At 32.4% G+C, this 16933-nt stretch overlaps 1 protein-coding gene across 1 annotated transcript in view; it reads right to left on the bottom strand.

Moving 5' to 3' along the window:
- ERGIC2 (ERGIC and golgi 2) overlaps positions 1-16933 on the bottom strand; it is a 39162-nt gene that overhangs the window by 8272 nt on the left and 13957 nt on the right. Inside the window, exons 5-10 of the mRNA XM_082636827.1 lie at positions 16819-16889; positions 11557-11597; positions 7440-7541; positions 6356-6451; positions 4295-4350; positions 3299-3397 (exon numbers count right to left, since the gene is read on the bottom strand). Coding sequence (XP_082492953.1) covers positions 3299-3397; positions 4295-4350; positions 6356-6451; positions 7440-7541; positions 11557-11597; positions 16819-16889 — 465 coding nt within the window. The remainder of the gene's footprint in view (positions 1-3298; positions 3398-4294; positions 4351-6355; positions 6452-7439; positions 7542-11556; positions 11598-16818; positions 16890-16933) is intronic.

The following is a 16933-nucleotide window of genomic DNA, read 5'->3' as shown; positions in this document are numbered from 1 at the left end:
CATCAATCCAGTAGCAATGAAACTACTGCCAAATACATCAGCCTTCTATTAAATACATCTAATCTGAAATTTAATGCTACTTATAACTTAATGTCTAACAAAAAAATATTATAAAAGAATCAATGAAAGCAATATATTCACACTTGGTAAAACAAGTTCTCAGTAAGCATAAAATAGTCACACAGACACACACACACATCTATTAGAAGATGCCAAAAAAGATGAGCTAGTTATTTAGTTAGATATCTTTTATAATCATTATCATCCTTTTATAAAATATGGAAAATAAAAGCATTTCTTTATAGTACAGAAACTAATAAAAATAAAGTTATAATAGCATAACCACCACAAGACACATTTTCAGTTTCTACTAATATCTGAACAGAAATAAATAAACCAAAACTGAATTAGCTATTGGATATATAAACCAAAATGTAGCCTTTGGATAAATACGAAGAATCAATACCACAGTAAGAAAATAAGCAAAGAAACTACTCAATGATGGCCTGGGGTTACTACGTAATCAATATGATATTTATATAGTCATTAGGCATTTATAGGTTTAATACAAGTCATAAACACCAGTATATTACTAATTATTAACAACTAACAGTTCGCATAACACAAAACATGTTAATTCTCTAGGTCTACATTCTAGAAAATTTAGAACTAGATATATCTATCTATAGTTTCAGCTAGGTTAAGTGAATAGGGCCTCATTACGTTTGCGATGTATTTCACGTCACATGGTAATAACTGTCTATGATAACTGAGTACATGAATAAAATATATGTTTTAAATGTGTGGTTTGATAAATTTCGACAAATGTTTTTATCCATTCGATCACCGCCACTATCAAAATACAGAACATTTTAATCACCCCAAAGAGTTCCTTTGAACACTTTTTCAGTCAATCCCTTCCTACCTCTGGCTCTAGGCCAACCACTAATCTACCTTCTATTGTTACAGACTAGTTTTGCCTATTCTAGAATTGCATATAAATGGAGGTATACAGTATCTACTTTCATGTGTCTAGCATGAATTAATTTTTATTTTTATTTCAATCAGTTCAATTTCTCTGTCTCTTACCTCAGTGTAATTCAGAATAGGAGAGGGAAAGTTAAAATTGTAGATAGAAGGGAGAGGTTAGAGTAATGGTCTCTTCAACACTAACATTAAACAAGTTTCTAACAAAATAAAGCAAAGCCTATTTCAACTTCACCATTTCTTATTTCACCTACCACTATAACTACCACTTGTACCACTATAACTTTCAAAAACATAAAAGTTTTGGCCAGTTCTATTAGTAATTTCAACTTAAATCCTAAATATTACCACAGATAATATTAGAGCAAAAGTGTGTCAACTTTGTCCACCACCAAAATGGCTTATCAATTGTGGACAATCTTTCATCCTTTGAGTTGTTCTCTGATGTAAAGTGAACTGCTCAATCTGTGCTTATTTTTTAGGTGTTTCACAAATATCTCTATTACGTCATAAACAAAAATAAACTGAAAATGAGTGGAGAAGAAGGTGTTCAAGTATGAAGTATTTATGAAAAAGAAGATGAAATTGAGAGTGGTGAGGTTATAATCAATGCTGTACATATGGGTGGGATCATTAGACTTGAGGGAAAAAATGAGAGACAAAGGAAATCTCACCACATGCGGAATGAAGTCCGATGCAATGAATAGTAGCCAATGCGGGTCAAAGAAACGTAACAGGGAAAATTGGAAACCTTTTAAGCTATGGAGAGAGAACTGCTGAAGACCTATTTGTCTAATATATAAGTCTGTTAGATAACTTAATGGCCAGGCAGGGGGAAAATGCTCTTGCATTAGATTTTGTTGCAAGCCACAAATTGTTCCAAAGGTTATAGGTCTGTCCAAATCTGCACAGCATTAAACATGTCACTGCTAAGTAATCCCCTCAAAATTCCTACATGAAGGAGGGGGCAGTTACCTGAATCCAACAGATCTGTAATGCTGAATTTTTTCTTTTTCAAAAAAGAGGCCCAATAGAACATATATTAGGAAGGTGAAGAGTATACCTGCTTTAAAGCTTTGAATAACCTACTGACATTCACCTCATGCCATTTTATAAAATAACTCTAAACACCTCTTAGTCTTCCTGAACATGTAAATTTAAAGAGCCTTTTGAAAATTAATCTGTTCATATTTAGATTTGCTTCTTTACAAAAATGTATAGTTCATTTCAGCATCTTGAAACAAAGTATTAACCAACATGTTTTCAACTGAGCATCTCTTGTAATATTTAATTTATTTTGGTGTAGAATGAACACATACTTAAAGATGAGATTACATAGAACAAAGCTTAAAATTCTCAGGATGTTTCTACTCACACATTTCCAAATTTAGTACACTCAAGCTTCCTTGAGTGAAACATTCCCACACAAACATAAAATACTCATGAATTCTAAATAAAACATCTTTAATGTATCTGATTACAACACTATGCTAAAAGAGTAAAATACTGAAAAGAACATTAATAAATCTATTTGAATTAATAAAAAATGAAATCCTTAATTACAGTTTTGCAAAGGCTAGAATTCCTAGTGGCACAGGAAGCTTTAGACGTCCTTAAGGCATATCATATAATATGACTATTTAAGAAGAAAGGCAACCAAAAATCTTCAAAAAACATGAGAACAGATAACTTGCTACAAAATTAAGGAAATAATCCATCCATATTTGCATAAACTGAAATCTTAAATGGAATAGATGGTTAAAACAAACAGTAATAAAAGGTATCTGTACTACTTCTGACTGTGTTAATACCAAACCATTCTAGAAAAACTCTAGGTTTCTGATGTTTGTAAAATTCTCTAGAGATGTTTCTGATATGGTAAATATAGTATAGATTTTAGAACTTTGAACCTACACAAAGAAGAAAATTTTTCTTATAATGTTTAAACTTTCTTTTGTTCTTATTCTTTCTTTGTTGAACATGGAAAAGTAGTTATGCCCTCCTAACACATTAACCTTTCACATATTTAGGGAGCCTTTAAATTCTACTCCTTCTCCTGACTACTTCTGATTAATTTCTTATTCTGTTCCATGGCTCATTTTTCACCATTTAAAATTCATCCACTACTAGAACAAATTCTCTTACACACATCTCCACTTAAAGATGATCAGCCATTTAAACCACTTCAAGATTTATCCATTTATCTGTTACAAGGGGGTTAGGAAGAGGATTATTTAAAATGTATTAATATCAAAGTTATAAGAACGATTTGCCTACATGCAAATTCCAGCAGTAATTATTAAATACTTACGATCTAATGCAATTTTTTCAGTTCCATCTAAAGGATTAATAATTCCTGGAACAAGCTCTCCAAAAGACAAATGATCTATTCTATGAGAAAAATTGTAAGCTAAGAGGCAAAAAAAACACAAACCAATTAAGTAGAGAAATTAAATTATTCAAAACTACATGCTACAGATTAGTTCACATTCTTAACTATTCTCAAATGAAAATATCTAAAATCTGCTGGTATAGTAACATAGTATTTAAAACCATATTATTTTAAGAAAAATGCATGCAAATATGTGGGAATTATATGTACAGAGGTAAACACATTCTGATAAAATGCTATATCGCAAATTTCATAATTATATACAAATTAATATCTAAGAAATAATATGACATTTAATTCTGATAAACAAAAAAATAAGTCTTTTCTAGTCCAAATCATCATACAGAAACAGGATTGTGTTAGAACTGAGATGATGTCAATGAAACCGATCAGATATATTTTTAATACACACTATTGCTTTAGCACATTTATGTAACTAAACTTGTTTTTTATGGAATTTACTACTTGTTTTTGTTGTCTAAAGGAGACTTTAAAAACTAAGTTTTATGATAATCATTACACAAAACTAACTTGAATACTTTATATATGTGTGTAAATATCCATATTTAAATTTACATATTGAAACAAGTTTCAAATATATTCTCTTCATTATCTGTAAAAACTATCAGAAAAAAAAAAATTAGCAGAAATGTGTACTAAGTGATATAAAGCACACCAAGGCTGCTTCTCCCTACCTCAGCAACTTCTGAGCTATGACTAAAAAGAAATATAGGTAGCTTAAAGACAAGAGAAAATGGATCAGTCAATAAGTTAGATCATTTACTTTCTCCTTTAGATATCTTCTTTCGGCATACCCCACTTCCAAAGCCCTACCTCGCATCTGCACTAAAAATTAAAAAACACACTATTTTTGGAAGGACATCCTCACAGAAGGAAATTTCAGAAACCGCTTACAGTCGTGGTTGACAAGTGCTGCCAAGTGTGCATGACCTCGGGGATGTGGAATTGCCCTGAAAGGAGGAAAAAAAGATTAAAGTAATAACATTTAAATACATAACTAATTAAAATCATAAAGGGGATCTTTCCTAAGTTATATAATTTTCTTAGTATAAAATAATATAACAACATACTTGGCCCATGATTTAAGTAGGTAAATCTCATCTCAGTAATGCAATAAACTGGGGGTTGGCAAACGTTTTCTGTAAAGAGTCAGACAGTAAATATTTTAGGTTTTGTGGGCCAAGATACAAAATTGAAGATATTATGAAGTTACATAACAAGAGAGAAAACAAATTTTCACAAACTTATTAATGAAATTCAAATTACAATAGTAGTAATTGAGTACTTTTTTGGAATCCATGTATTTTTGCTGGGAGATAACATTTTGCTTAACTGGGGTTTAGAGGTGACATTCCCTATTTTCAAAATTCCAGATATGATAAGGATAGGATACAAACCAAATGCTTTTCCATTTGGCCTCTCTTATTGATAATATAAGTTATCACATGGAGAGGTAAGTGAAATTGAGAACAAAGGCCAAAATATAGAAGTTCTTACAATATTTGTCAATGTTTCCCTCTTTCAGTTAGTTTTGGAGTAGGATATTGTTTTTATCCAGAAGTGCAATAAAACCTTCTAAATTTCTTTAAGTCAACTATTATTTGTTGACTATATGATACCAAGAAATTCTAAGGTTCCCATCTACAGGTTGGGGATGGAGAGAATAGGTCCCGGCAACAGTAACAAAACATGAATGTTAAGAAGAGTGGGATAACAAAGACAAAGCAGGGAATTCCCTGGCAGCCCAGTGGTTAGGACTCAGCACTTTCACTACCGAAGGCCCGGGTTTAACCCCTGGTTGAGGAAGTAAGATCTCACAACCCATGTGGCATGGCCAAAAAAACAAAATAAAGACAAAGCAAATGCTTGATTTGATCTGATCACTGTAAACACTGGAATAATTTTGCATAGAAGTCTAATGCTGTCTCTATATATTTAAAAAATCTCCAGCCATACTCTGTCCTGTGTTATGGCCTTTCCCTCAGTCTAGATGCCATTCTCTCCTTTTATATATAAAATTCCTAATCATCCATTAGTGTTCAAAGGTTTTCCTCAATAAAGCCTCCACTGACTTGCAGAGTAGGTCAGGTACCTTGTTATATAGTTTCTTATCATCCATAGTTTTCCTTTATAACTTCAATACAACTATAATTAAATAATTATTAGTGTAATTCACTGTTTAAAATTCAGATTCTCTCATAGAATGTCAGCACCATTAGGGCAAAAACCCTTTCTCTGTTTTTCACTGTTTCATCTTTAGTATCTACCATGGTACTTTGCACACAGCAAGTACTCAAAAAATGTCTTTTGCAATGAAGAATTGTTCAGCTTTGCAAGTCTAGATGGAAGGAAGGAAGGGAGAGAGAAAAGCAGAGAAAGAAAGAGGAGATAATCAGAGAATCTATTTATTCATTCAGGAATTTACCGAGTGTTTATTATATGACAGTTTCTGTGCTGGGTTCTGCTCATGAAGGCAGGTGGTCTGATATTTTTCCTTAACATTTACCCAATTTAACTTTATCCCAGACATATTTCTAACTACATCAAAATATTTGTCTCGTACTGGTCAGGGATTATATTTTGATGAGGATCACCAAAAGGAAAAAGAAAACAAAAACCTAATATCCAACAAAATGAACAAATTAATGAAATGGCCAGGTAAGAGCTTTCTGGCTACTAAAACTTGGCAAGCTGAAGGTTTTAATTCATATTTACCTACAGCTTATATACTTTAATATATGAAATATGACATGACTGTTTTTCTTTTGTTTTGAAGCAGTAGTTGTTAAAGTTAGTAGTCTTCTCTATCCTGAGGTTGAAGGCTAAAGACATCAAAAATATACAGTTTAAGAGTTCTCTAGTGGTTAGTTATATATTATTTGATTAACAAAGAATTTACTTTTAACCAAACTGCCAACTTGTTTAAAGTATTTTCAGTAAGTGAAAAGAACATACTTGCCCACAGTTATGTGAAAATTCCCTGCTACTTTATTGACATACAGATGACCACGAATTCTGCAAGCATCTGGAGGCTGTGATGAATCATCTTCCCTGTTACAACAAGATACATTAGAATTACTTACAGCGTATTCAATATAGTCACCATATTTCTGGTGAGAAAATTTTATAGAGAGGAAAAAAAAATCCCTGAAGATCAATTTTTAGGTAATGTTCTAAATGTCAAAAGTAGAACAGCAGTTTTTTGAAGTCTACACATTTCTTAAAAAACATCTAAAAAATGAAAAAAATTATATAACTATTATATATATATATTTTATTTACACAAATATAAAATTTCAAGGTCATTCAAATTTAACCAGAGGACTAAGTCTAATGAGAGAAGAAAAATTAAAAGTAAAGAATTACTAGTCCAACAAAGACGTGCTTTTATCATGTTTCTGGTACTTTAGGGGACAGGAAGCGTTGGGAAAAAGAATGAGTAAGGGAAGGGCATGCCACTGAACTTCAAATAGACAATAACATTTTCTTCCTAAGCAAATGTAAAACCTCTGTATATTTTTAAAATTAAATTATCATTTTCATGATTATAGCATTTCCAAATATCAGCTCTTCTAATCTATAAAAGAGACAAAAAGTGAAATAAAAGCATGAAATTCCTAACCAAAGTTTATACATCCTCATAATGGTAAATGAAATTAATTTGTTCTTAAAACCTAGTACAATTTTATATGAAGGACCATACACACATAAAAGAGAAAAATTAAATGAAAATAATATTTGGGATAATCCTGATCAATATCACAGGCCATAAATTTAAGAGTAAAAAAGACATCTTGAGACTTCCCTGGCGGCCCAGTGGTTAAGACTCCGCGCTTCCACTGCAGGGGGCGCGGGTTCAATCCCTGGTTGGGGAACTAAGATCCCATATGCCACAGGGTGCAGCCAAAAAAAAAAAAAGACATCTCATCATACAGAATGATTACATTTTCTCTAAGAAATATAAGATTCAGAGGAGTAAACCAATATTAAAATTATGTCACAATAAATTCTTAATAAATAGTCTCACAAAATCTCCCACCTTGGTGGAAGTGCTGTTGATGTACTTTTAAAAGCACTTTTAAATATCACATCTTGAAGTGAATGTTCTTCTTGCAGTCTACTCTGAATCAGCTGTAGCATCCTAAATACAAAACAAACAAGCAATAGTTAAAAAATACAGTAAGATACACAGAGAAAGCCAACACTATTTTAAAAATAACACTGGTAGTTGACTTAGCTAAGCCATACATTTATTATTACATAACTTTATTCTAAAATAAAGTTCCAAGTATTCTTTGGTCATTTCCTTGAAAGCAGGAAAAGTGAGGGAGTATGGCTAGAGGTCTAACAGCTGGGCTGCTTAAGTCTGTCTAACTCCATCAGTAATGAATGTGTGGACACTAATTACATGCCCATTATTGGTGGAATCAGGGTCACCAAGAAAGAACTTCTGTTCACCTGAATATCTAGATTCATCTTTCATGCATGCACACAGCAATAACAAAATTCTTAGTTTTTGTTGGGCATTGAATTAAGTGTTTCAGATACAAAGAATGAGACAAATAAGGGGCCACATAATAGATGTGATGGACTTAAAGGGGCAGATTACTGGAGGTTAAACCCACACAGGAGCATCCAATTCTCATTACAAACCAGGCCACAGTGACATTTAATATCACCTAGTGTCTGCCTTTTCCAAAGAAACCTGAACTTTATCCTATGACAAGACCATTCTAAACAAAATATTATATTCTACCTATAATTTTTAAAAAGAACATCAGCATATAAGGTATAGGATTATAGAGAACAAAGTATACATTTGAGAACTCATGCTTAGATTTTCTTTTTAAGTATACTTAGCCACTAAAAACACATTAGTTGCTTGAAGATTTTTTTTTTACAAAATTGTTACATTTACAATAACTCATGAAATTACTTATTCTGAAGAACAAAACCAAGAATAAAAGTATTTCTTCTAATATTTCTAACATTTTCAACAATAACTTTGTATCTTTAGATATAATCCTATTTTATATCCTTTAATCTGTATCTTTATATAACTAACATCCAAAGTCACCTGTATCACAGTTAAAACTCAGCAAATACAAAATTTATACCCACAGGGAAAGGAGGGATGAATAGACAAAACCGGGAATTTTCAGGGCAGTAAAACTACAGGTACTGTAATGGTGAGTACATGTCATTATGTATTTGTTAAAACTCACAGAGTGTACATCTCCAAGAGTGAACTCTAACGTAAACTATGGACTCTGGGCAATAATGATGTGTTCATGTAGGTGCATAGATTGTAAGAAATGTACCACTCTGGTGTGGGGTATTGATAACAATGGAGGCTGTACATGGGTGGGGGCAGGGGGTATTTGGGTACTCTGTACTTTTCACTCAGTTAAATAACTTGGAAAAATTATTAACAAACATAGAAACTTAAAGAAGAAGCAAATGTAAATCAGATTATATTTCACATCCCATCATAATGACATAATAAACATTTTTTAGAAGTGCAAGTGACAGATAAAGATAAAATACATATGCACCACCCACTAAGAACACTGGTAACAGGCCTATTTAAAATAAAAAGTCATTTTTATACTGTAAATTTAGTAGAAATAAAAAACAGTAATCAGGAAGGCTATGTCCAGGGTTTGAAATTTCCTTTTACTAAAGGAAAGAGATTAATTGGGATCCTAAATATTTTAAGAAAGCAGAACAATTGAAAGAAAACTTAAACATCTTTTAGCAAATTCTATAGGTAAAGAACGCTTTGGTATGCACATTATTCAGGTTGTTAGGTCTTAGGCATCACTAGTCCATTCAAGAATATTTGTTTAGAAGCAGAACATGATAATCTAGGAAGCTTCAAGAGGCCAGATCCAAAGACTTAAAATCTTTATATCTAATGCTAACAGAAATTGAAAGCTTCATATTTTTGCATGTCTTGTATTTCCAGAGTTCAACTTTAATTGCTTGGTCAGTGGGAAAAGAGGTTGATGACACCAAACCGTGTGTGTGTGTGTGTGTGTGTGTGTGTGTGTGTGTGTGTGTGTGTGTGTGTGTGTGTGTGTGTGTACACGTGTATAACTTCTCCCTCAAATATACCAATAAATACCTGAGCTTATATTCCATATATAAAAGGATGTAGAAAATTCTACTACGATGGAAAATGTCTATCATTTTAACAGTAAAAACACAATCTCTTCTCTCACTTACTACTGGTCTTGAACACTAAATAAAATTCTAGATGAAAGGAGACTTCTCACTTTAACATTTCTGGAATAAAGTAATGTATTTCATCTCTGGATGGCTCTCTACTAAAAGTGCTAGAAGCCCAGAGACACCTAATATTCAGTTATTTTGTTCAATACATTCGTTTCAACTTTAATTTTAAAAGCTCTCCAAATGGTGAAAGTGGAAAGAAAAAGGCCTTTGAAATGTACTTAGGGACTAGAAAGAAAAAAAAAAAAAGGGTAAAAAAATTTTTTTGTAATAATCTTAAATTAGGTAATGCCTTTTTTAAGCATAAGACATAGTCTAGAAAACAAAAAGAAAGAAAAGAGTGGGGATGGGGTAACTCTTTATAACAAAGAACTAATTTCTTTAATATACAAAAAATTGGGCTTCCCTGGTGGCGCAGTGGTTAAGAATCCGCCTGCCAATGCATGGGACACGGGTTTGAGCCCTGGTCCAGGAAGATCTCACATGCCGCGGAGCAACTAAGCCCGTGTGCCACAACTACTGAGCCTGCGCTCCACTCTAGAGCCCACAAGCCACAGCGCCCCCCCCACCCGCCCCCCGCTCGCCACAACTAGAGAAAGCCCTCACGTAGCAACAAAGACCCAATGCAGCCAAAAAACAAACAAACAAACAAAAATCCAAAAAATTATTTCAAGTTATTAAGAAAAAACCAACAACCAAGCAAAATGGGCATACGGCATGAGCAAGCAGTTTCACACACACAAAAATACAAACGGGAAAAAAATAATCCACAGATATTCAATTGATTTACAAAGAAGTGCTAACTAAAACAAGTGCAATACCAGTTTTCACCGATCAAATTGGCAAAAATAAAAAAAGTCTGGTTATACCCACTGTTGGTGAGGTTGTATAGAAACAAGTACTCTCACATACTGATAGCTTTGGAATATAAATGAAACTATTTGGGGAAGATGTTTGGCATTATCTATCAAAATTTTTTTCCAGTTTTACTAATATGTAACATTGTATAAGATTAAGGTATAAACATATGATTTGACAGATGTATATATGTGAAATGATTACCACCATAAGTTTAGTTAACAACCACCACCTACCTCACCATTACAAATTTTTTTCCTTGTGATGAGAACTTATCAAAACATTAAATATACTCTAAAAGATAAATTTCATTTCTAGAAACTTTATATACATATACATATATTCACTCAAGTACATAAGGAATATATATATATATATATATACATTCACACAAGGAATTAGATTCAAGAATTTTCACTGAGCATTGATATTAGAATCATGCAAGCAATCTAAATGCCCATCGATAAGTATCCAATTAAATAAATTATAGCTTATCCATAAAAGGTACCACTATATGTACTTAAGTGGGAAGATGTGCAAAATATAAGGTTAGGTTGGAAAAAGAAAGTTATAAAACAAATGTATAGAATGACCCCATTTGTATTAGGAAAAAAATAACAGAAGCAAATATGGAAACATGTAGAAAATCATACACAAACAGAATATTTCTAGCAGGCTACACAAGAAATTTAACTCTCGTTATTACCACCAGTCAGTGGCACTAGGTATAGAGAATGATAAGGAGGCTTTTACTTTCACTTTATATCCTTTATATTCAAATTTGATCATATATTGCTTTAAAAAATTTTTAAATAGTTAATACAACTTTAAATGAAAACTAAAATGTATTTATGATTCAAAGTGCATTAAAGATTATATGACTTTCCTAAGATCTGATAAAATCTTTGAAAGTGTAAAGATTATATTATATACTATATTCTGCTAATATTTCATCCAAAGAAATGCCTAGAGAAATATATTAATCTATGAATAATATACAGTAGACAAAATAGACAAAGCATGATCTAATTTCTATGGACCACAATACTTTGTTTACTTATTACCTCTGCCACTCTTTTTGCCGTGGTGAAAGATCAAATATTGCCTGAAATAAAGGAAAACATAATCACTAGCACTGTCAATTTCTCTTGGCTCTTATATCATAATTTTTAAAACTTTTCTTTGACCAAGGAACAAATTTATAATAACATTAAAAACAAGTATTCATAATTTACGTTTAATCTTCCCTAAGTCAGACTAAAAAATTTAAAATTTTACTCAAAAGTAGTATAAAGAAATTTCACTAATTGCGAATATTTTTCTATTACAGTTATCTACATTTATAGGAATGGATACAATGCAATCTATCACATGTACAAAATGGTATTTTAAGACTTAAAGTCATTTAAATGATGCCAGCAAGAAACTTAAGTATTTAAAAGAGAAGAAGAAATGAAAAAGACATACAGCTTAAGTATAATATTCAAGCATCCAAAGCCCATATTCTTGCCAGGAAAATACCATGATAAAATCAAAAAGTTTTGGAATGACCTAACAATGTCACTATAATTCCCAAATGTATTAATCAAGAAAGAATAATTCAAGAAATTTTATCTAGGCACTATGTTCACCAATTCAAAGACAAACTTAGCTACTTTGTAGAATCAGAGAAAAAGAGGCAAGCTTCTCACAGTTTGTGGCAATATCCACAATTTAATTTTCCAACAAAAAGTCCACTTTTGATTTTTATAAAGGCAATTTATAACAAGGCATATTAATTCTACTTTCTACCTTATCAATATTATTAATGATCCCTCCATAATCATGCCCTAAACTACTACTCTCTCACTATAAATCCTTTCTCTTTAACCCCTCATTCCATCAGACAGTTCTACCTCTGTGCCTTTGGTTATTTAATTATATCAACCTGGAACCTTCCTCTCCTGTAACTGTGACCCTAATGTCAGTCTAAATTCTATATGCCACTTGCTCTAGGTTAATGATTACAGTGAAATTACTTTGATTACTCCTCCTGCTGAACTTGTCTATACCTTGCTTCCTAACCTTTTTCATAGCACAGCACACAAAGAAAGTGCTATAAAACACACCATGGCAAACAGATGAGGCTACATGCAACTGCTCCCCAGTTACCTTGTGAATAAAACTACTGACGGCAGGGACGATGTGATTCTCCCTTTGACTTCCCCAAACTGCTCGGTATAGTGCTTAACACAGCAGGTAAAGAACTACTGAGTGGCCTACTTTGTGCTCGGCACTATGCTACTTAAATCATTATCTCACTTAACCTTCGTAACAACCTTGTGGGTTTGTTATTATTCTCTCCTTTTTATATATAAAAAAGAACTCAAAAGATTAAAAAATTTTTTCAAAAATCACAGATAATGAAGGTCAGTATATAAACCCCACTATGTCAGATTCCTCACTTTCTCACATCCCTAAAAGTAGTTATTTTCTTTAAATAAATAGTAGCTATCATAGCATATTGTGTGATCATGGTTTAGAAACCAGTAAAATTATTAGAATTAAGTTTTTAATATTCAGACTGCATATTAAAAGAATGAGTGAAATTTTAAAAACAAATAAAAATTATCTCAAGTAATTTTACATTAATAATAATTCTTAAATATTTTAATATAAATTAGGACAAGGGAATGAATACTTACCAGAAACACTGTTAAACGTTTTAAAAATTACTGATAAAAATATACAATTACATATTTTTAAGTTTCTAACTTTCTGGCTAAGACATGACTTTTAGTTCATGACAGTTAAATTAAAATAAAACTTTCCTCTTCTACAAATGATTGAAAGAAATGGCAGAAACTGTTACAATGGAATAATCAAAGATCCTGCCACAATTACATAATTCTAACATATTCATCAGTGCCTAATACCTGCAATGCATTATGCTTTATATTTTGTGAGCTATAATGAAGAAAAAAAATAAAGTAATTGCTTTTCAGGAGCTTAGAATCTAGCTGAGGAGACAAGCTGTCTAGAAAAAATATTTATTAAAAAAATCAGACTTAATAAACGTGAAGGAAGTGGGAGTGACAGACACTCAGTGTGGAGCGAATGCTAGAAAAACAGCATAAATAAATTTTAGAGGATAAGTTCAGATGATTATCTCCTCAAATTCTCACAATGTCCAAAGAAACAGAAAAATGAGGACACAAACTGTATCATTATTTTAAATCATTTTAAATAACATCCATATGTTGGAAATTATCAAAAACTTATGCAAGACAGCATACAAGGGAGACTAAATTGAGAAAAGAGCCCAACACATAATTTATTTCATGGGACAGGAAAATCCATGTAAGCAGTAAATCCCCAATTCAGAGTAACAGAGGAAAACAGGTGATAAAAGATAACAAGACACTTGAGGAAGAGACAGTCACCATCCTAAGAAGACTTCTAGCAGTTCAATCGAGTGCCAGAGACCACATCATAAAGGGCATTCCACAGCATTATTATTCCCAGCTTACATGTGACCTGGACTGTATCCTAAATTTAGCAAAAATACTGCTACAGCTGGCTGCTAATGAGGACAGTCACACCAGTTAAAGGAAAAAGGAATTACCCTAGCTAAATTTAACCTGTCAAAACAAATACGGAAAAGGAAATTTGGGGTGCCCTGGTGAACCACTCTGCCATCCTGAACCCAATGTGACTTCCTCCTTTCTTTTCAAAAGCATCTGAAGTTCTAATTTTGCTTAGAAGAAACACAGTATACCTAAACTATATATCCTTCTCCTTTCATTTACGTCTGGAAAAAAAAAAGTGGGGGCGCGGAGGGAAAGGGAACCAACATAACTCAACAGTCTATCTCAACTCTCAGTCAGTTAACTGGCCATTTATTTTCCCATCCTAAAGATGAACAAGAAACTAGATAGCTAGATAGCTAGATAGACAAAAAGATTCATTAATTTGAAAGAAGTGGTAAATCTGAGGTCCGAGGGCTAATTTTCCTCTGTGATACCATTTCTAAAAAGAAGAAGAAAAGTGAAGTTTTTCTAATTATTTCTCAATGAGATTTAACATCATGAAGACAGAAAAAAACCGAGTGATCTACAATATATCAGAGGTGGAAAATATAATCACTGAATTTTAAAACATAATGAAGGCATTGAAAAAAAAAAGGTTGATCCTGCTGGATCAAGGTCATCTCCCAGAACTCACAGGCAAAGTTCAAAATATGCATCTTATGCAAGAATTGATAAAAATATTGAGAAGCACTCCATGAATTTCAACATCACTTGATAAGAATTTTAAAAAACAGAGGTAAAACCATAACTCTGAACATCATTAAAGCAAACAAACAAGCAAAAAACACTTAAAACTTCAGATCATTAATATCATCAAAAGCCAAAAATAACTAAAGGGGATCCACACTTGGATATACAGGATAAATATTTGAATTTCAAAAGTAAAAGAAAAAAAGCATATAAGTAGATAAATATGTTACCTACAAAGAAAAAAAAATTGTGCCAGAAGGCAATAAAGGAATGTCTATAAAGTTTTGAGTGTAAAACACCATAAAGCAAGAATTCTATCCTCAACCAACCTTACATGTATTAAGAACAGAATGACATAGGCAGTCTGTCATAAAACATAACCCACATATTCTTGCTGATAAAGAAGTCACAAAAAGTCCCTCACAAAACGGTAAACAAAAAATAAAGAAACTAAGAAGGGTAGAAAGTAAAAGCAATAAAACATAAAGTTGAATAATTATTCCTAAAATAGTATGAAATAGAATGCAAATGTTAGTGTCTGATAATAATCATCTAGATCTAAATTTCCAGATAACAGTTTAACATGCAATAACATGGTACCCGAATTTGTAAGGTTCCTAACCTCATTTAAAATTACTGATAACAATTTTTTGAGTGGCAATACAGGAGTTAGGAAGTAGGGTGGATCAGAGTGGCAGTAACAAAAGTTACTTTTTTTTTAGAAAATTTTATTTAAAAAGTGTGTATCAAAAGGCATAAATATATTTTGTTCATGTAAACTAAAAATAATTTGGTAATCAAAACTGACCTAAGAGCTTCCTTTTTTTCTCCTCCACACATTCAGTTACTTCTAATCCTCCTCCATCACCTTTAGCCTTCACTTTGCAATTTTGTTTAAAGAGGGTTCACAACTGTCAATGGTAAACAAAACAACTCAAGAATGCATGGGTAGGGCTTCCCTGGTGGCGCAGTGGTTGAGTCTGCCTGCCAATGCAGGGGACGCGGGTTTGAGCCTTGGTCTGGGAAGATCCCACATGCCGCGGAGCAACTAGGTCCGTGAGCCACAACTACTGAGCCTGCGCGTCTGGACCCTGTGCTCTGCAACAAGAGAGGCCGCGATAGTGACAGGCCGGCGCACCGCGATGAAGAGTGGCCCCCGCTTGCCACAACTAGAGAAAGCCCTCGCACAGAAATGAAGACCCAACACAACCAAAAATAGATAAATAAATATTAAAAAAAAAAAAAAAGAGTGCCTGGGTAAACATAAGTACCACAATGCCAACAGAGCAGTCAGCAAGGCAGAGTAGCTGGGAGTTCCATGCTTTGTTCTCTAAAGCTTCTTTAGGGCTAGTTCTGATCATGACCTGTTATCACCTACCCCTGTAATGTGATACCTGCCCCTGTAAAGTGATGGTGTTTTCTGACAAATTAGTTTTATTACACACCAACTTGTGCTATGAAAACAATAAGAGAATGTCAGTATTTCATTAGGTCTGGGAAATGGAGGTGTGAAGGAGAGAGGAAGAACTAAATGCATATGAAATTTCTCCTCTTAGATAATGCTTCATTCTTGATTACAAGAGAAATTTATCTCAAACATTTTTAAGAACTTAAATTTGGTAAAAGAAGAATACAAATAAGACATAGAATTTCCAAATCATTAGAAGAAAAGAAGAAAATTTCATCACTATAGCAACTGTATAAAAGAGAAAAGGAAACAGTTAGGAAGCATTAACAAAAAATATAAAATAAGTATAAGATTATAGAGGCTTATCCAGAATGCTAACAAGGCTTTGGTATTAGATATAATTTGGCAATTAGATATAATTTTTTCTTCCCCCTAAATGTTTACAAAGAATATGGAATACTTCTGTTTATTTGTTTTTTGTTTTATTTATTTTTTATTGAAGTATAGCTGATTTACAAGGTTGTATACTACTTTTGAATTAAGAAAATATATGTTTAAAAAACTAGCTCAGACAAAATTAAAAGCAAGTATCAAAACTATCTTCAAGGGAACAATTCCTCAAAGCATACTATTTAAAAGAACATGTAAATCAAACTTACTGGTTCATAAACTAGACCATCTGCAGATGCAACCATTGTTTCTGCTAAATCCAATACATCTGCTCCAATATCTGTATAAAAAAGAATTAGAAGTTTTATATTCTATGCTGAGAAT

Source organism: Mesoplodon mirus, assembly GCF_964341445.2.
Source record: "Mesoplodon mirus genome assembly, chromosome: 11".
NCBI lineage: Eukaryota > Metazoa > Chordata > Mammalia > Artiodactyla > Ziphiidae > Mesoplodon > Mesoplodon mirus.
Note: the sequence above shows the minus strand (reverse complement) of the source record. Positions and strands in the feature narration are given on the sequence as shown.